This window comes from Galleria mellonella, unplaced genomic scaffold (assembly GCF_026898425.1).
Source record: "Galleria mellonella isolate WM207_F2 unplaced genomic scaffold, CSIRO_AGI_GalMel_v1 utg139, whole genome shotgun sequence".
Classification (NCBI taxonomy): domain Eukaryota; kingdom Metazoa; phylum Arthropoda; class Insecta; order Lepidoptera; family Pyralidae; genus Galleria; species Galleria mellonella.
Window position 1 is genome coordinate 698,953 of NW_026441995.1, and position 21,821 is coordinate 720,773.

Sequence of the window (21,821 nt, forward strand, 5' to 3'; positions counted from 1 at the left end):
ACTAAAATAGACTAATCTAGCAGTATCAGTATCAGTGTACTGTCTAACTTTACGCACGGCAAAAGCTGCTGAACTTAGTTTCGCTGCAAGGCTTTGAATTTGTGCACCCCATTGTGTTTTATTATCTAGTGTGATTCCTAGAAAGACAGTAGATTCTATAAATTCGAGAGATTCGTCATTTAATTTAATATTGCAATTAGTATTAAAAATTTTAGATAGAGAGAAATTAACACATTTTGTTTTTTTAGCGTTTAACATAAGATTGTTAGTTGTAAACCAGTGCAGGAGACGCCGCAAAGCACTATTTACATCGTCATAATTATTAGTCATTCTATTAACTTTAAAAATCAATGAAGTATCGTCTGCAAACAATACTATGCCGCATCTATCCTGCATGGCATATGGGAGATCATTAATGTAAACTAGGAATAAAAATGGACCGAGAATAGATCCTTGAGGTACACCCATTTGCACAAGTGACCCGTCAGACGTAGCGTTGCTAATCTTCACTTTCTGTATTCTATCAGATAGATAAGATTTTATTAAATTTAAAGCATTGTCTTTGACGCCATAAAAAGCAAGTTTTTTTAGCAATGTATTATGATCAACGCAATCAAAAGCCTTAGAAAGGTCACAAAAAACACCTATCACATCCATTTTAGTTTCCCATGCAGCAAATTAATTAAGTATGTAGGTTTTAAAAGGGACGCTGCTATTCATCCCTCTCCCATTACGCTTCCTTACCTAGCGACACTTACGGGAATGGATGGGGTGGTGCATTCTATGCCGGGACCACGTGGCTCTTACTTTATCGTATATATTTATTTATATACATACCTGTGTACTAATAGAGAATGAAGCACCAATATGGCTGTTGTGGATATTATATTAACCATTGTTGAAGAAGTCGATTGCTTGGGTACATCTGTCCCATTCGTGTTTCTACCGTGAAGCATGTCTGTGTTTCGGTTTGAAGGTGAGATATGGCAGTGAATTTACAGAGTACAGAGGAATAACAACTGAGTGCTCAGGAATGACAACGTATGGGAGGTATCGTGGGCGAAACAGTGTACTCTGTTATGTCCATGGTACTGCTCATGTTTATAGGCGACGGTTACCACTTTTCATCAGATGGGCCATCAGCTTGTTTGCCATTATAAGTTGCATAACAATGATTATTTAGATAAAGTATTGGAATCCATTATTTATATATTTTTTTCCTGTTTTCCTGTTAAACATGATAAAGGGTACAATGGACTCTAAATATATAATAAAGAACAATAACAAAGTTTTGTCGTTATGTAGATTAAATTGAGTTCACGCAAACAAGCATACGGCCCACCTGATGGTAAGCGGCTACCGTAGCCTATGAACACCTGCAATACCAATACCAATACTTGCAATACCAATACTTATCGTATAGTCTCCAAAAGTATTGTTGGAAGCTAAAAGTAAAACAAATTCTATTTACTTTTATATTTAAAGTATAATTCGTCACGATGGGCTAACTGACCTACTTCATCTCCTCACCTATCATCCTTCACTGGTGTCCCGTCGGTGTATACCGATAGCGCGGGTGGGGTTACCATTCCATTATCGTCCATTAAAAGAAATGACTCACAATAATTGTTATTCGACAAATCTCTATTTTTAGTTAACTATCAAATAACTAACTCGACAGACATCCTGTTATAATAAACAACGTTCTATCGTTTATTGTTTTTAATTTATAAATACAATGCGGTTTTCCTGTTTACTTTAACTTTGGTTAAAAATACTCATCAATCAATCAATCATCCATACATCATCATACAATCATCATCAATCATATCAGCCGTTCACTGTCCACTGTTGAACATAAGCCTCTCCCATAAAGGAAGGTTTTGCCAGTAGTTGCCACGTTTGGCAAGCGGGTTGGCAACCGCAGTTAGGCTTTTGATGTTTTAAGAGGAACGCTGGTGCTCATGTCTCGATCATTAAGTTCCCTCACGAGTAAGAAAGGAATGACCCATTCTATGCCGGGACCACACGGTATTGATTTATAATGTAAAGGAAAAAAACAATTTTAGAGTAAAATATATATATATTTTTATATATATATATATCTATTTTTAATAATATCGTCAATTAATAAAATTACACAGTTACTTACCAAACAAAAAGAAAACAATGCAAAAAAAAATATTTTGAAATACCAATTGCCTCTTTTTTTTTAATAATTATAGACATTTCTTTTTTATTTTCCAAATTGATCTCGTTTCTTTCTAAAGAAGTGTGAACATATTAATGTGTTTTAACTGTAGTTAGCAAAGATTAATAAAGAGGGATAGGTGGGTTTCTCTCACAAATAAATGAGAATGGCACAGTGTCGCACCAAACGTCGTTCAACAAACCATTCCTCGTCATGCCACCGCAATGTTGTCCCAAGGTGCCTAATTTATTATTATCAGGTGTACCATTGTTCCATTTTGAATAGCCGGCTTCTTCTAGCGTCTCACCTAAAAACGAGGTATGGGTTTAATAAGTTTTAGACTTTAACGCTGCATGTTTTATAGTTTATCATCATTATCATAACTAAAGCCTTCTTCTTGGGGGGTTTTGCTATTAGTTGCCACACTTGGCAGGTGGATTGGCGACCGCAGTTAGGCTTTAGAGATGTTTTAAGAAGGACACTGCTACCCATCTCTTGCCCTCTTTTAGTCGCCTTTTATGACACCCACGGGAAAGGAAGGGGTGGCCTATTCTATGCCGGGACCACACGGCTATTTATGGTTCTTGTTTTTAGAGGCGGGAATCAATGGTGATCATACAGGTAAACTGTGATCATCATACTTTGTTTATGGATGATAATGGAGTGGTTGACGTGCCTGCGCTATTGTGGTGCCAGTAATAGGTGATGGGTGAGGATAAAAGCAGGTCAGTTAGTCTGTGACGAATTCGACAAGAATTAACCACGATGGTTTCCAGGGGGAACCGCGTGGGGGTTCGACCTGATAGGGTATATTGCTTGCAATGGGGCTGTTAGACCTCATTACTAACAATTCCTTAACTCCTCATGATCATTATATTAGCCGTTTACCGTATACTGGTGAACATAGGTCTCCCTTAAAAGGAAGGTTTTGCTGGTAGTTGTCACACTTGGCAGGCGGGTTGACAACCACAAATAGGCTTTGTTGCTGTTTTAAGAGGGGCACTGCTGCCCATCTCTTGATCATTTCATCTTCTTCCATTAGTCGCCTCATCAGCCTCACAAGAGATACTATGGGTATCACACAGTGTTCTATGATATCCGTGGTGATTCTATTTTACTTTTTTTTATGCAACTTAGAATGGCAAACAAGCTGACGGTCCACCTGATTGAAAGTGGTAACCGTCGCCTATAGACATGAGCAGTACCATGGACATAACAGAGTGTACTGTTTCGCTCATGGTATCCTTCATGCGTTGCCATTCCTGAAGACTCAGGTGTTATTCCTCTGCACTCTGTATATTCACTGCCATATTCCACCCTTCAAACCGAAACATAGCCATGCAAACACAACTACTTCACGGTAGAAACACGAAAGGGACAGAGGTGCCCAAGCAAATAACTTTTGTACAGTCTCCTTCTGGTATTTTAACGTCTATAGATGAAAAATGCCTCTTACTATAAAGTGGGCAACTAGTTTGTGTCTTTCTAAATATCATAAACGAAACTTTTGTAAAAATATGATAAAAGAAACTACCTGCAGCGGTATTCTTAATCAAATACAACTTGGCGACCTTCAAGTAAAGAATGTATATCTTTTTAAAAAGCCTGCAATGCACCTGCATCTCCTCTGGTAATGTGTCTGTGAGCTTTGATAGTCACTTACCATCAGCCACATGTTATATTGATCTTAAGAATGAGTATTATTTGTAATTCGATGGATCAAATTTTACTAGAGGGAGACTTTGTACAAAAGTCGTGTGCTTGGGCACCTCTGTCCCATTCGTGTTTCTACCGTGAAGCAGTTGTATTTGCATGGCTGTGTTTCAGTATGAAGGGTGGGATATGGCGTGAATTTATATATATATTCTTTATTGCACAAAAACATACAGTAACAACAATAAGTTAATAACAATGTTAGCAAAGGCGGACTTATCTCTAAAAGAGATTTCTTCCAGTCAACCTAACGCAGTGGCATAGGAAGTAGTGAGTGGGCAGTAGTAGTGCAAGACAGAAATTTAAATAAATATTTACATAAATTATAAATAATTATATATATACACACATACATTCACATATATACATACATACACATACACATATATATACATATACACATACATATACACACATACATACACACGTTAAATACAACATATAAATATCAGATACAAGAGAACACAATGATGACAGTCTTCTAATCATTTTTATATTTAAATTAAATTGGAAAGATAAAATGATTTTAATCTTTTTTTGAAGGAACTGCTAGACGGGCTATTCTGAATGTTCACGGGAAGTTTATTCCACAGCTGTACAGCACGATATGCAAATGAGTTACCCATAAAATGGGTTTTACAGTTGGGAAGCTTCAGTACCCTGGACTGGTTCAGACAAAGACGTCTAGGTCTGGAAGGAGGAGGTAATAATTGGAACCGGGAACGAAGGTAGGAAGGAGAATTGGGATCATTAAGGATATTATATAGGACCGCTAGGACATGTGTCTCATGACGATGTCTAATTGGGAGCCACTTTAAACGAGTGCGGTATTCCGAGACATGATCATATTTTCGTAAGCTGAAAATAAACCTTATCGCTAAATTTTGCAACCGCTCAAGCTTATTTAGCAGCTCCTCGGTCACATCTAAGAAACAGACATCGGCATAATCCAGAATGGGAAGAAGAATAGATTGTGCAAGCATAATTTTGGTATTGAAAGGGAGAAAGTATTGGAGACGTTTGAGAGAGTGATATGAAAAGTACATCCGTCTACTAATGTCATTAATATGAGAGGTCCACGACAATGTACTATCCATAATAAGTCCTAAGTTTTTCACTTTATCAGTATAAGATATCTCAGTACCCTCGTATACCAATGGAGGAATCTGAGACCATTCCAACTTACACCTCAGCCTGCCACTACCGACAATCATAGCTTGAGATTTGGCTGGATTAACAATAAGACCAAATGATTTAGCCCAGGAGTGAATAGCCAGTAGATCATCGTTTAGAGCTGAAGTTGCCTGTGTAACCTCAGACAGCATAAAGTGACGATACAACTGCAGATCATCCGCATACAGATGGAAGGGAGAAGTAATGACTCGAGAAATATTATTAATAAAGATAGAAAATAATAAAGGGGAAAGTACACCGCCTTGAGGCACGCCAGCAGTTAATGAAGCCCAGTTCGATAAACCATCATTGGTTCTAACACACTGCTGGCGGCCGAAAAGAAAAGAAGAGAACCATTCGATAACTGGAGTGGAAACGTTGACTGCACGAAGGGTGCTAAGGAGAACATCAAAATCAACCGAATTGAAAGCATTACTGAAATCCAACAAAACAATTGCAGTCAATTTCGTGTTATCCATAGCCCGACGTATGTCCTCTGTAATATTAAGAAGCGCTCCAGTAGTGCTATGAGAGGGTCGGAAGCCCGATTGAAAGGGGCATAAAAGGTTGTTGGTGGAAAGAAATTTAAATAATTTACAGGGTACGGAGGAATGACATCTGAGTTCTCAGGAATGGCAACGCATAGGGGGTATCATGGGCGAAACAGTATACTCTGTTATGTCCATGCTACTGCTTATGTCTATAGGCGACGGTTACCACTTTCCATCAGGTGGGCCGTCAGCTTGTTTGCTATTCTAAGTTGTATAAAAAAAAGTTAGTAATATATAGGGAAATTCATGTGTTAGGCGACGACTGTTACATACTATTAAATAAGAGATCAGTTTTTACCCTATTGCAAGAAAGTACTACGTTAAAAAAACAATTACCATGTATAGTAAACCAGAAGTCATCTTTACTCCAGTCCAAAAAACCAACCATCGTTGTATCTTTGTATTTACAGAATATATTACTTGCTGGATGTTTAGCATATAGTTCTTTGAGTAGTTCAGCCTCAGTTGGGCTGTTGATGATGGCCAGATGTCCACCTTCTGCAGCACACGTCATGTATGCTCGGCGCCACGTCTGGCATACATTGTGAAATTTGTAGCAACTACCTGTTTTAGTATTCAGTTGATACTCTGTTCAGAAAATAATATATATTTACAATATTAGACTGGGAAGCAACAATAGTTGGTCAGAGTAAGCTCTCGGATAGAAAAAGCATTTATTTCTTTATATACGACTTCATTTTCCATAGTTACTATCTAATGGAGATCACGACGAAAGTATCATCACGTATTATGTGTATTACTCAAATTCTCATCTCCCCTCTTAAGGAGAGGAGATGGCAACAAACCCCCGGCAGAAGCATAGTCGGCCGGGATTCGGGGCCCTAGGGAGAGAAACCGGCGTACAATGCGGGCAGAATCTAAGAGCACTGCTTTCTGCATCTTTCCCGGGAGTGAGCCGCCTCGGAATCCCAACCGCCTGAGATGTTGTTCCAGATTAGTTGGGATAAGGCCGTTCCCCGACAAAACGATTGGAATGATTTCGGTGGACGTCACTCCCCACATTTCGGTCACCTCGTGAGCCAGGTCGATATATTTTCTTTACGTGTATTTATTATTATTATATATAAGTAGTACGTATTAGTTACTAGATATTCTGATTCAGTATAAGAAAGAAAGTATTTCTATTTTAGGAGCGCATGCTCCTAAAATAGAAATACTTGTAATTGGCTAGCTTCTATGTACAGATTGATGAACAACGATAAATATCAAAATAAATCGGAGCAGCGATCTTCTAATTTGCCTGAGGATGTCTCGTTTAGAGCTGAAACACGTGTTGCAAAACGTGCGTGAATAAAATAGCAGTCGGGGATTGATGGCTAATATGGAAGGTAGTGGAACTTCTGGTAGCAATTTGTTAATCTTCGAGTGTTGGAAGTCACACACGTACTAATGGTAGGGGAAATTAAACATAATCATTCTAATTAAATGACCAGTTAATGATTTGTTTGCATTTTCAATAAAATCTATCGGAATAGAAAATAAACACTTACTGTCGTCAGTACCACATGCAGTAAGTTTAACATAATGAGTTTTTTTTTTATAGCATATATAGGGATACGAATCGGTACAGTTACCGACGGCCATAGTTCCATTCCACACTAGCAATAAACAACCTTCGTCGTATTCGGATACTGGTTCACCAGGTGCCCAGCGCACCGGGATCTTGGAAAGTGGTATACCTTATAGTAAAAATAAAAAAAAAACAGTCAGTTAAAATAATAGGAAAAGTAATTAAGAAAAATGACCTACCGCTACTTGCCAACGTCACGACATCGAGGCTCTAAAGCATTGCGAATGATCCAGACGTGACTTGAAATTCAAACCTTATTGATCTGAGCTTCAAGAACTTTTTGCATTACAATGAACTTTTTGGTAAGGGTCTTCCTAATTGCTACAGCATGATGTTCTTTAAATAAGGGGATAAAATGGTTTATTAAATTGATGATATTGGAATAGTAACCCTGCCTCTGATTTCGCTATATGCGGGCAGATTACCAGAGATCAGTGATAGATGAGCACCATGATAAATTCAACAAGAATTAAACACGATCACTTCTAACGGACACCAGTTTCTAGGAGTAAAAGCGTGGAGCGAATTGATGAATATCCTGTTAAGCCCAACTCTACAGCATTGGACGTAGGTATGTTGATTTTCGACATTTCTTTCACTCTTCTTTTTCCCGTCTGAAACCATCTGAGTTGGCTTGATTTACTAGATCCTTAAGCATAAAACATTAGTTACGTTACGAAGCTAAGTGCAGAAATGCTTGGAGAAACTAATTCGGGGTACGCTTTCTCTTGCTTCGACAACATTATAGGGGAGAAAATAGGAGAATAAAACCCTAATCGCGTAAAGAGGGGACTGGGAATGTATAGAAGTTTTGTGATTTTACCAAAGGGAGACTTTGTACAAAAGTTGCTTGGGTACCTCTGTCTCATTTGTGTTTCTACCGTGAAGCAGTTGTGTTTGCATGGCTGTGTTTCAGTTTGAAAGGTGGGATATGGCGTGAATTTACTGGGTACAGAGGAATAACACCTGAGTCCTCAGGAATGGCAACGCATGGGGGGTATCATGGGCGAAACAGTATACTCTGTTATGTCCATGGTACTGCTCATGTCTATAGGCGACGGTTACCACTTTCCATCAGGTGGGCCGTCAGCTTGTTTGCTATTTTAAGTTGTATATAAACATGATCACACGGAGAACTGATGTGTAGTTTACATGTTAACTAAATAACTCACGAACCTTCCACTGACGAATAAACTCCTTTGTAGATCGTCGAATGAATACCGCTGAATATTCCACAGTTCGTATTGCTTGTGCTTTTTGCGACCATATCATTCATAGCATTCAGAAGGGGTTTATCGAGCGGTGAAGCTAAGACAGCACCTGTTTTAAATGTTAGTACAGATCTTTTATTTTTTTTTTACAACACACGAGCATGCGACTCAGCTGATGGTAAGTGACTACCGCCGCCCATGATCACCTACAACACCAACGGCATTGCAGGTGTGCTGCCGGCCTTTTAAAAAGGAATATTCTCTTTTCTTGAAGGTTATGTTGTCGTATATATATATATATATATATATATATATATATATATATATATATATATATATATATATATATATACGTAAACGTGAGTATTTTAATTATATGATAAAAATAATATATTATAAACGTATTATTTTTTTCTCTCTTTATAATCTCACTTATATTATAAATGTATAAGTATATATTTTTGATTTATATATATATCATCATCATCTTCCTACCCTTATCCCAATCATTTGTGGTCGGCGTGATACGGCGTAATATGATTTTATCCATACTACAAAAAGACATGGTTTTTAGTTTTACGACCGGCCGCCTGCCTGACGTCAACCCTCTTTGGGAATATATATATATAGCAACCCAGCAGTTTGTTGTGATTTTACCAGTTGTCACGCTTGGCAGGCGAATTGGCAACCGCAGTTTGGCTTTTGGTGACCTTTTAAGAGGGACGCTGCTGCCCATCTCTCGACCATTAAGTTCCTTTAGTTGCTTCTCACATTCATTCATTCTTCATTACAGTCTAAATGGTCGTGTACGGCGCGGTTTCAGAGATGTTTTCTCCCACGAACACTCAGGTTATGGAGGTTTTCCAATGAGACTACAGCATAGGGTTCTTCAAAATGGGGGTAAAGAGGTTTTTTTAGGGTCGGCAACGCGCACGTAAAACCTCTGGTATTGCAGGCGTTCATAGGCTACGGAAACCATTTACTATCAGGTGGGCCGTTTGCTTGTTTGCCACCTCAGTGGTATAAAAAGAAAAACCATTGCGTACCTTCAGCATGACATCGCAGACGCGCCTCGTCCCAGGTGGCAGGTATGTAGTGCAGTTTCAACCATCCGATTACCGTCTCATTATATGTATAATCGAACCGGTATTCTTTTTCCCATCTGCCTTCTGTTGGAGAAATTTAAGCTTTCAATAATGTCTGAAATAACGCTGATATTGATGCTTCATTCCACTTTGAGTTCGCTGGAAGAGAACTCTCTTAGAATTAAGCTCGCCTTTGTACATTTTATTACCTTAAAGTATTAAATAAATAAATAATAAAAGGATTAGATTAAGAGATGATACTATGAACTTACCCGCGACAATTACACCCCACAGCAGAGCTAAGACAGTGGTCGTGATACCCACTGTGTGCTGCACCATATTTGAATAAGTTCAATACGAAGTGAATACTCTAAGTAGTAAGAACGCAAACTTACTGAAACTCCGTGTATTTATTTATAAATTTATCGTATATTTCAACTTTAAAAATGGCTATATTTCCTGTTTGTAATTAGTAACTTTTGTGCTGCACTTTCCTGGTTTATTATTTAGTAATGAGCATGTATCATGCAAATATGCATATATACATACATACATATATAGCTGACCCCGCAAACGTTGTTTTGCCAAATACATTATTTCTAGAAAATAGGGAAGGAGGCCGGCTTCGTCCTTATCCCTACTCCGTAATGTAACTGATCGATTGGTATGTGGCGTCTGTAAATAAATATTGTAAATATTCATCTCATAGCCACTTTTCAACATCATTACTTTCTTCTCCATCAAGTGGGTTAATTTAATTGTAAATAGATATTTCACCACTTTCTATCTTTCGCACTGGACATACAGACATGACAGCGACGTTTACTTCACACATTCATTTCTGCTGTCATTCTCTCATTATATGAAAATCAATAATATAATCAAGTTAGTTGTTATTTATTTCCTCCAAACAACTACAGGTAGAAAAATATCGATTAACTATCGACCGGTGAGGAATGATGATTAATTAAAATTAAGAAAAAAGATACAATTAAAGCAAATTGTAATTATAAACTATACATGAAAATGATATTCGATTGCCATCTTGAAACCCTATTGCGGAATATAAAATCGCGCTTAAAAAACAGGGGTTGAACGTAAAAGGGTGAAAATTTAAAGTTGTATGTATTTTTCAATGCTAAATCATATTTAAATAAAAATAAAAAAAATTGTCAAAAATTAAAAAAAAAATTTAGGGGGGGTTAAAAAAATATAAGGGTCACCCTTATCATTAAGGGGTATAAAAAATTGATGTTGGCCGATTCTCAGACCTATCGAATATGCACACAAAATTTCATGAAAATCGGTAAAGCCGTTTCGGAGGAGCTTGGTAACAAACACCGTGACACGAGAATTTTATATATATATATATAAAAGTTTATATATATAAACTTTTTTTTTTTTCAACTTTTTAATCATTTTGTATTTGGAACACGTTTATTTCATATTCTTATTTATACTCATATTCTAAAGAAATAAAGAAAATAAGATTGCAGTTTTCGCCTTGCACAAAGTGGGTATATGATATATATATATATATATATATATATATATATATATATATATATATATATATATATATATATATATATACATGCGTTGCCACATGTGTTGCCATTCCTGAGGACTCAGGCTATATTCCTCTGTACCCTGTAAATTCACAACCGCAACACAGCCATGCAAACACAACTGCTTTATGGTTGAAACACACACACACACACACATATATATATATCTATATATATATATATATATATATATATATGGTATAAATTGTTAATCTCTCTTTTTTTTGTCAAAACCGACTTTAAAAGTAAGTTGGTTTTCGAAGAAGAAGGAAGTACTTGCGTAGTATTTAATTAAACACATTTGTATCGAATTCGATCGAAGAGAAGAACTCTTTAATTTTCAATTAAAAAATATTTACATTGTTGATTACATTAAAAAAAAAATAAGGTTCTACATTCAGTTATAACCTATTACTTTTTATGTTTATCGCTGCTGCTACCGCTGAATCGACTTACTATAATCGTAACTGGAGGTTTTGACCATCAATAACCAGCCGTTACGGCTTCACCAGCGAACACCGAGCTCATGATCTACCAAAGTATAAGATATGCTCTGCTGTAGGTATGATTTCAGAGGGGCCCCACGTTTTTATTTTAGTCTAATATGCCTAAAAGCTATTCTGCCTAGTACTAAAATATTTCTGAACTAGAAGGTCAAAATACCTACTTGTTATAGTGTGGGCTGCTTAGTTTACCTACCAAGCAAACCCTGGTGTTAGTGTTCTCTCATGAACTGCCTTTTGACCGCTGACATGGTTCATGTTATGACAACCACTACCATCAGAAATATTAATGACCGAGATCATCTACGTAGGTTGATAGGTAAGTAACTATTTATTTATTTTGTAGTTTTCAGTGCACATAAAATAAAACCGTTTAACTTAAAAGTTTTTTTACCGATTTTTATTTAGCTAAAAGATCTTACTGACGGACAGGAAAGGACTACCTAATTTTTTTTTTACAACACAGGGGGCAAACGAGCATGCGGCTCACCTGATGGTAAGTGACTACCGCTGCTCATGATCACCCACAACACCAGCGGCATTGCAAGAGTGCTGCCGGCCTTTTAAAAAGGAATATGCTCTTTTCTTGAAGGTTGTGTTGATATACAATAGGGTGGACTTATAGAACTACTATAGACATTTTAACAAAATCATTTCTGTGGTTTATTTCTTATATCAAAATAATTAGTTTTACCATAATTGAAGTAAGAATTTTTTTAACACAATCTTAATTATTTATCTGAAAGGATATACTTCCAGATTAATCCTATAGCCTTCTTTTTCTCACTCTAATTTACTTGTCATTGTTGTAACAATTTGTTTTTTCTTTAAACAATACAAATGCATACGTATTTAGATTTGAACACTACTCTCCTATCAGTTCTCCTCTAGACTATCTGGTTTCTTTTCACAGATGAATGGATATATAAACACTTCGCACTGTACATCGTCCAGTAGAGCAGTTCTAAACATCGCTCCGCAGTGTTGTGGTATATTACGAGTAACCGCGTTATCCGGTTGGCCTTTAGACCACATCGCATAGCCTGCATCTTCCAAAGTTTCGCCTGGAATAAATTTGTAAATTATTATATTACCTAATTCCTTATTTTCAATCGACTTTAAAAAGAGGGAAGTTCATATTTCGGTTGTTTTTCTTTTATTTTCGTTACCACATAATTCCGTTGGTTGTAAACTGATTTAGAAAATTATTTTTTTATCGAAAATCTGACGGCCCGCCTGATGGAAAGTGGTAATCGTCACCTATAGACATGAGCAGTACTATGGACATACCAGAGTATACTTTTTCACACATGATACACCCCATGCATTGCTATTCCTGAGGACTAAGTGGTATCTGTGTGTAAATCTATATCTGTGTACCCTGTAAATTCACTGCCATATCTCACTCTTCAAACCGAAACACAGCCATGCAAACACAACTGTTTCACGGTAGAAACACGAATGTAAATTAATCTCGTAAATCTGGCGAAATGGTAAAAAGCAAATAATAGTTCTTAAAGAAGATACAAGACAGGGCCCAGTTGCTGTATGATACCATAGAGAATTATATTAAAAAAAAAAAACTACAGTAAATTTATTGAACTTTCTGCAGATGTTAGATGTCTTACTATGAATAGTAGTCTAGTAATTGTCACGATTCCAATCCAAGAAACCAAGTGATGCTATATCTTTGTAACTACAGGGTGATAATACAGTTGGGTTCTTAGCAAACAACTCCTTCAGGACTTGTGCCTCTGTGTTGCTGTTGATGATGGCGAGGTGGCCACCTTCAGATTCGCATGTCATGTAAGCCCGGTGCCAGGTCTGGCAGATATGGTGGAATTTATAGCAGCTGCCCGTCCGTGGTTCCAGATAGTAATCTGCAAAGAAAATTATTGTTACATTTAAAATCTGGTATCAGAGTCGACAAAAGAAATTTCGTTACCATGAAACTGTACAATGAATGGAATCAAATTGTCTTTTTCCGATATTGATCTAGTTTCCGAGCTAACGCAAAATCTATTTAAAAATAGAATCTGAAAAGGATTTTGAGAAAACGTCTTTAAAACTGTCTTTAATACGCGACTACTGATATTTCAAGATGTGGTTATAAATTTTCTATCGTCAGAAGAACGAGAAGTGATTGCCCTAGTTCTACTGATTACACCGAGCGTTTTAAAAACGGTCTGACCTTGTCTTTTAGATGACTGAAATGAGACATTCTGGATGTGTCGATACTAAGGATTTTAAAGTTTTCAAAGATGATGATGTGCCGCAATAGATAAGTTCTAGCTGTGTACGCGCTCTTTTGCATTTTATGTATTTTATAGTTTCGTTCATTATATAAATACTAAATTGCTTACGAATTAACGGTATTCACCAATATTAAACTTTTAAAGTTAGTTTGCTATCTATTGGCGCTTGAATGATTCAACCAACTGGCATAATTTGGCATTTTGTTTATATATATATATATATATATATATATATATATATATATATATATATATATATATATATATATATATATATATATATATAAATAATTTAACATAAAGAAAGATATAGGCTATTCAGGGGCGGCAAAGCAGAATGAGACCCCCAATTTAAGAAATTTATGTAAATTTAGAAGCTTGTTATTCAGTGCACTATTATTTGTATGTTAGGTGTTTGTGTTTATTTACTAGTAGTTTTAAAGCTTGCAATTAAAATTTAAATTAAATTTAAATAAACGTAGAAAATGGTAATGGATGAGAAAAATGGAAGAGTTTGATAAACGAGTCGTAATACTTACTTGGATCAGAAGTACCACATGCGGTGGCTACAATGTTGGTGGTTTTTTTCTTGTAGCACATGAAGGGGAAGGTGTTACTGCAGTTGACGTCGGCCATGGTGCCGTCAGGTTGTAACAGCAGGCACTCTTCGCTGTTCTCATAGTTGTCAGGCTCGTCGATCGCCCAGCGTATTGGAAGTCTGGCGAGCGGTACACCTGTAATAGGAAATTTTAAATAACGAAACTCTGGTAAACTAAAATTTAAAGGGCTGAAAGAGTTTTAGTCCTGAAAATTACGTAACGACAGAAATATTTCACAGAAAAGAGTGGTACAACAATATAGGTTACAGACAATTTTAACAGTTCTTTATAAAAAAATTTACGTAAGATATACTCCAAGCAAATAAATAAAATTTCCCAAGATTAATAATCTTTCTAAAGGACAATCGTTTAATAAATTATGAATAAACGAATGAATGAATAAACTAACTGGTTTCTTCACAAGTTTAGTTAAAATTTTCAGCTCAGTAGTTTAGTTTTTAAATCAAACTAACTAGCTTTATCACAATTCAAGTCGGGTTTATTTTTGTGGGACACAAACTTTATTTTATCTGAGTATTAACTTTTAGAATTTTGCGTTGCATAGTTTATAGTTTATGGAAGAAGAAACTTCGAGTATTATAAGTTGCTAGAATTATCTTGACGTTTCGATCAGGTTCAGCCGTGATCACGACTAGACTGACGTAGTGCGCTCACATCTTCGCTTCCGAGGCGGAAATATTTTCTTCTACCTACTTATTGTCATACGTGACACAACATACATATCGTTTGCTGGTTATGTTATAAACAAATAATAAATTGTTCTTTTATGTAATAATAGTTTAGATTAGATAAGTTGGGCTATGACTGAATGAATACATGCTGAGCGCCACCAGATAATAAAACTGACTCTATTAGTAATCTAGATCGTCCAATAACACACTGGTCTGACTGACTTAAGTGCTTTTAGATCATCGAGTAGATCATACTCGTACGCATGTTTGATGTCGTCGCTGTGTATTTAATACTGACCTTCTATCGAAGTATAAACACCTTTATACAGCGTCGCATGAATTCCGGTAAATGCTCCACACTGGGTGATATTATTTGCCAACATCAACTTCCTCATCACGGGTAGGAATGATTGCGTTAGTGGCGACGCCAAAACCGCTCCTGTTAAACATAGTAGGCGACTGGTCATAAAGCCAAAAGCTAAAACTTTAAATAATATGAGTAAAAACATATTACGCCGAGCCCAATTTACTTGGATAAGGGCAGAAAGACGATGATGATACGTTCATAAAAATTATACATATCCTTATATATGTAATTATATCCATATCCTTAGATATGTGTAATTTTTATGAACGTAACCAAAATACGAGTTCTGTCTCTGGTTGTGTCATCGTAGCCTTACGCCTATGTCTCGACATAATCAAAGACTTTCTCATAGTCGACAAACGCCAGACAAAGTGGCAGATTATACTCTTCGGTCTTCTGTATAATCTGCCGTAGAGTATGTATGTGGTCTATGGTGGTAAAGTCCTTTCGGAAGCCAGCTTGTTCGAGTGGTTGGAAGTCGTCGAATTTGCGCGTAAAACGATTGGTCAGGCCTCTCAAAAACAGTACATAGATGCGATTCAGAAGAGATATCGGTCGGAATTCAATAGGGTATTGTCCCTTCTTGATGAACAGGATCACCACACTTCTGCTCCACGCCTCTGTCCTAACACCGTTATGGATGATGAAATTAAATAGCTTCCGAAGGACTACAAGTATCGGTTTTCCACCTGCTCTCAGAAGCTCTCCTGTAATTCCGTCCTCCCCAGGCACCTTGCCGTTTCTAAGCTGTTTGAGAGCCATTTCAATCTTCTGCAAACTGACGTCCGGGATATCATCGGTATAGTATAGGGTGACTTTAGCTCTTTGGTCGTTATTCGTATTGGTATGCGGTGTTAACGACGTTGTGTACAGCTGTCCATAGAACTTCTCAATCTCTCTCAAAATCTCAGATGTAAGGGAAATTATATGTGTGTCGGTCTTCAGCTTTGTCAATTGGCTTCGTCCAATAGCCAAATCCCTGGCGAACGCTTTGGAGCCTTCGTTACTTTCTATTGCCTATTTAATGCACAAAGTACATAAGAATTACCTTTTGAACATTACAGAATAATTTGTCTGCGCCTTTTACCTTCAGCGTGACATCGGAGTCGTGCTTCATTCCAAGTAGCCGGTACGCGGTGTAGCTTCATCCAACCGTCAATTTCTTCCTTGTATGTATAATCGAATCGAAAATGTCTACCTTCTGATAACAAAAAAGAAAAAAATCATTATATATAGTACGTAAATACATCAGCTATTATCAGGTTTGGCTTTATAATCTTCAGAATGGTAAACAAGCTGACGGAAAGTGGTATCCATCGCGTGTGGTCATGAGCAGTGTGGGATGACACGGACATTGCAAAATGCACCGTGACGTCCATGATACACCTCATGCGTTGCCAATCCTGAGGACTATTACACTTAACGTGTAACTTCACTGCCATATTTCATACCCATCACCCTTCAAACCGTAACACACTGGAGGTAGAAAACAAACTGATATTTCGTGAAGAACAGTTTATTATGTAAATTGAAATTCATATTTTTAATGAATTAATGAATTATATATATATATATATATATATATATATATATATATATATATATATATTATATTATTTATATTTGACTAGTTTCTGCCCGCGACTGAACTTTATTTAAACACATTAATAGACAAACAGACAAAATTTTGAAATATTATGTTTTGTCTTTTATTACTTTTATTATTAACACCTAAGTCCTCAGGAATGGCAACGCATGGAGGGTATCATGAAAGGTGAGAATAAAAAAGCAAGTTAGTTAGTCCATCGTGATGTATACACCAGGAATTCAGCACGATTATTTCCAGGGGGAATCGACGTGGAGGTCGACCTGATAGGGTACATTGCTAGCAATGGAACTGGTAGTCCACCTTACAGTGAATAGTTAAATTTTGACATGATGATACTAAAAACAAATAGATTGAAAATCTAACATAAATACGGGAGATTAATGAAGTCATTATAATTTTAATGTCATTTCTGACAATTGTGAAATAAAAGAATGAACGTAAAAGAACATAAAATTCCTAAGTCCTCAGTAATGGCATAACATTGGGGGTATCATGGGCGAAACAGTATACTCTGTTATGTCCATGGTACTGCTCATGTCTGTAGGCGACGGTTACCACTTTCCATCAGGTGGGCCGTCAGCTTGTTTGCCATTCTGAGTTGTATAAAAAAAAAATATATTATATATTCTTAAATCTCCTATGTGTCATCATCTTGTTATAATTATGTTAAATTTGTAATAATTTTATATAAGCTTTTATATTTATATTTCAAAAGTTTTTCAATGCTGTCATTGAAAAACAATAATCGACTCTTTATTGTACACAAAAGAGATGTATACAAGGAGTAATTATGCTGAATGTACAAAGGCGAACAAAAGACGACCTTATCCCTAAAAGCAATCTCTTACAGACAATATGGAAAAATGAATAACTTAATTGAAATATTTTTTTACTTTTTTGATGGCGATTAAATATTTTGTTATGTATCACCGACTAACTATATATTGATTGGTAGTGATAACACGTACGTAGTAGCCTGCCTTCTCCATGCCATTTAGTACGTGTATATCAAATTTCAGCCAACTCTACGGATTTTTATTTATTTATTTACTGGGTGAGCCTTACAGTCTTCCAATACGCCCACCCAGAAAAGCATAAATACAACAAATTATAAAATTTAAATAAATATACAACTTAGAATCACGAACTATCAGTTCCATTTTTTTTAATAATAAATAGATTTATTTCTCTTCACAGTTCATTACAGTGAAACACAAGGCTTATATTAATCAAATTATAAATATAATAGTGAGAGACTGGTGCCTGAGATAGGTATAAGAATACCTGTATTACAGGCCACCAGGGTTTTTGCTAGCAATATGCCCTATATTGCTAGCAGTGGGACTGATCAGGTCCACATCCACGGGGCTCCCCATGGAATCCATCGTGCACAACTCCAGATGTAGTAATCATGATGGTCTAACTGACCTGCCTTTTTATTCTCACCTATCATCCCTTACTAGTGTCTCGCCAGCGTATACCGTTAGCGCAGGCGGGGTTACCATTCCATTTTCATCCATTAAAAAATAACTCACTGTCTCATATATATATATATATATATATATATATATATATATATATATATATATATATATATATATATATATATATGTATATATGTATATATGTATATATATTAAAAGTAACTAACCTGCGGTTGGGAAGAACAATAACGTTAAAATACTTAATGCAGTGGCAGTTCCAATCATGTTTTTGAAAAAAAAAATAACGGGTTTGTATATGCACTTTAAATAAGACGTAAATGTATTGAAATTGAACAGTTCTGTTCAAGGTGTTGTAAGATTATGAGCGAATGGGATGTACATTTATTTATACGATAAATATATAATTATAAAATATGATGATAATGAATGGAAAGGTCTCGGTCTAGAGATATAGAGGTCTGTGACTTTTCTGAATATATTATATATATATATGTTGCAGTGAAATAAAATCAACAGACAACTAGACAGTCATGGAAAATGCGAGTATTTTAATATATTATTTTTTATATTATTGCTCTCACGATTGTTCATAATTTCACTTGGCGGCAAGTGACGATTAAGATATTCAAAGATATTTTATTTTAATAAAATATATATACTATTTTTATACTTATAAATTGAATATATAATATTTTTTATTTATATATAAATATGACCATTAAAATGGTCGAGGGATGGGCAGTAGCGTCCCTCTCAAAACATCACCAAAGCCTAATTGCAGTTGCGTATTTCTCTGTTTGCCCAATGGTAGAGAACACCGTCCGGTGTTAAGTCCGTCAAATGTACATACAACTTTACTGTGCATTAAAGTGTAAATAAATAAATAAAAATAAATATACCCTGTCAAGTCGACCTCCACGTAGCTTCCCCTGGAAACCATCATGCTGAATTCTGGATTTATACATCACAATGGGCTAACTGACCGACTGACTGATGCCGAGTCAGCGTATACTGTTAGCGCAAGAGACGCTACCATTCAATTATCATCCATTAAAAAGAAAACTGTTACTAAAAACATTCAGGGTTGACAAAACAATATTTTATTTTATTCCTTTTTATTTTAGAATTTTAGATATGTACCGTGATTTACTGATATTCCTAGATATTTTACGAAATTCCCTGTTATCTTATTTTCCTGCTACATATATAACTTTATCAAGTGACGTACGTACTGAGTAATGAAGTGGGATTCCCAGTAACTTTACAGATAACTAGATTTTACCAGAGGAAGACTTTGTACAAAAGTCGATTGCTTCGGTACCTCTGTCCCATTCGTGTTTCTACCGTGAAGCAGTTGTGTTTGCATGGCGTGAATTTATAGGGTACAGAGGAATAACACCTGAGTCCTCAGGAATGGCAACGTATGGGGGGTATCGTGGGCGAAGCAGTATACTCTGTTATGTCTATGGTACTGCTCATGTCTATAGTCAACGGTTACCACCTTCCGTCAGGTGGACCGTCAGCTTGTTTGCCATTCTAAGTTGTATAAAAAAAAAGATAAAAAGATAGAAGTGGCTTTTCCTGTGTGCGGAACAAGTGAACGAATTCGGAATTTTTTGGATGCTAAATGCCGATGTACAAAGATCTGCGAGATGATAACAGAAATGTGTTATAGAATTGTGGCTAATAGCAAAGAGATATTTTTAACTGTGAACATGAAAACTTGCGACTTTAACTATTACTGCTTGTTTGGTTTACCTTGCACCGAAGGATTTTACTACTAGCTATATTCTTATCTTAAATACAGTAATATGTACCTAGGAAATCGAGACATTCAGCAAAAACTATCAGTCCAGATTGAACAGCCATAGAAATGAATTGGCCTCTCAATTACAGGGATCGGGAAGTATTAGTTTCTCTCGATTAAAAAGACACAGTATCCAAGGACTGGTATAAAGATTTACAGTCTCTGAGAGCTGGTTAATGGCAAATATTGGCCCGCCAAGCGTGGCTAATTATTATTATTTATTATTAAAGAAGAAAAGAAAAGACAACTTACCTTTTAGACATCTCCATACCAAATACCGAAAACCTAAAACTTATCTTCTACTGGCGTTATCCCAAAATCTCTACACAACTCATTAAATAAACTGCACCTGAATAAGACATTCCTCATTGAACTCCAGAAATCTACAGTATTAGATACATGCTCCATAGTTAGAAAATTTTTAAATAGTCCAATTCCTAACATTCCTACTGAATAAAATAAAATATGAGAACAAGTGACTTGGTAACAATCCCGTCCTTGTCTCTACAAAACCAGCTATAAGCTGAGAAATAATACATATGTATATAATAATAATTAAGGCGACGGTCGAAAATAGGGCTACTGCCTCGACATCAACCAACCCTGCCAGAAGTGTTTTGGAGGACATGATGCCTTCAACCACTCAGGGAGGCCGAAATAGACAACGGATGAAATGGACAAATGAAGTAAACCAGCAATTGCTCCGTTGCTTTTACCATATATAGTCACTAATGTAGAAAGTAATTTAACTGGATACAGGCCATTGTTATATCAAAAATTTGTAGAAATTTACCCAGAACTGAATCACATTACACGGCAAAGACTAGCAGAATTAATATTCATCATCATCGTCATCATCATCATCATACCAGCCTTTAACTGTCCACTGCTGAGCATAAGCCTCTCCCTTGGTTTTGGCCAGTAGTTGCCATGCTTGGCGGGCTGATTGGCAACCGCAGTTAGGATTTGAAGATGTTTTAAGAGGGACGCTACTGCCCATTTCTCGTTCTCCCTTGACCGCCTCTTACGACACCCACGGGAAAGGAAAGGGTGACCTATTCTATGCGGGGACCACATGGCGAAATATAATTGCAGGATACAAAATAACAGTGGATTATATACACTCCTCGCAAAAATTAAGGGAACATAAAAATTTTTGAAATTTTTGGGTGATTTTCAACAGGCTGTATTTCAGTGAAAAATAATCGTACAGGAAATTTAAAAAAAGGATTTTGAAGCTTGAAAACTCTAGTTTTCAGATTTTTTGGTGAAAAATTTTTTGAGCTCCGGTTTCCACGCAATTCTTAAACAAAGCTGAAAATAATTTTTTTCTAAATTTTCTAGGTTTCGTTTTTCACTCTATGGGCATGGAAAAATTTTTTCGAGCTACTCCATTATATAGGTCTCTTAGCGTGTTTATTCAGCTTCAAAAATCGCTTTGGATGGCTCAATTACGACCAT

The 21,821-nt window shown here is 36.2% G+C and overlaps 1 protein-coding gene across 1 annotated transcript; it reads right to left on the reverse strand.

The window, feature by feature from the left end:
- Positions 1-2,205: 2,205 nt before the first annotated feature.
- LOC113523409 (uncharacterized) lies at positions 2,206-18,933 on the reverse strand. The gene is made up of 14 exons (XM_052903390.1): positions 18,760-18,933; positions 16,587-16,700; positions 15,431-15,571; positions 14,381-14,575; positions 13,230-13,466; positions 12,532-12,650; positions 9,788-9,845; positions 9,477-9,599; positions 8,396-8,539; positions 7,140-7,328; positions 5,965-6,216; positions 4,949-5,132; positions 3,080-3,300; positions 2,206-2,498 (listed from the first exon to the last, which is right to left on the reverse strand). The coding sequence occupies exons 1-14, from the start codon at positions 18,815-18,817 to the stop codon at positions 2,314-2,316; spliced, it is 2,220 nt and encodes a 739-aa protein (XP_052759350.1). The 5' UTR covers positions 18,818-18,933; the 3' UTR covers positions 2,206-2,313.
- Between the last annotated feature and the right edge of the window lie 2,888 nt (positions 18,934-21,821).

Bases quoted from the DNA above. Each gene is read 5' to 3' on its own strand.
- LOC113523409 (XM_052903390.1), bottom strand. From the start codon at position 18,817: ATGATTGGAACTGCCACTGCATTAAGTATTTTAACGTTATTGTTCTTC. The intron at 7,329-8,395 runs GTTCGTGAGTTA...TTTTACTATAAG, and splicing joins AGTTTATTCGTCAGTGGAAG to GTATACCACTTTCCAAGATC. The intron at 2,499-3,079 runs GTAAACGGCTAA...CCTCGTTTTTAG, and splicing joins CCTATGTTCACCAGTATACG to GTGAGACGCTAGAAGAAGCC.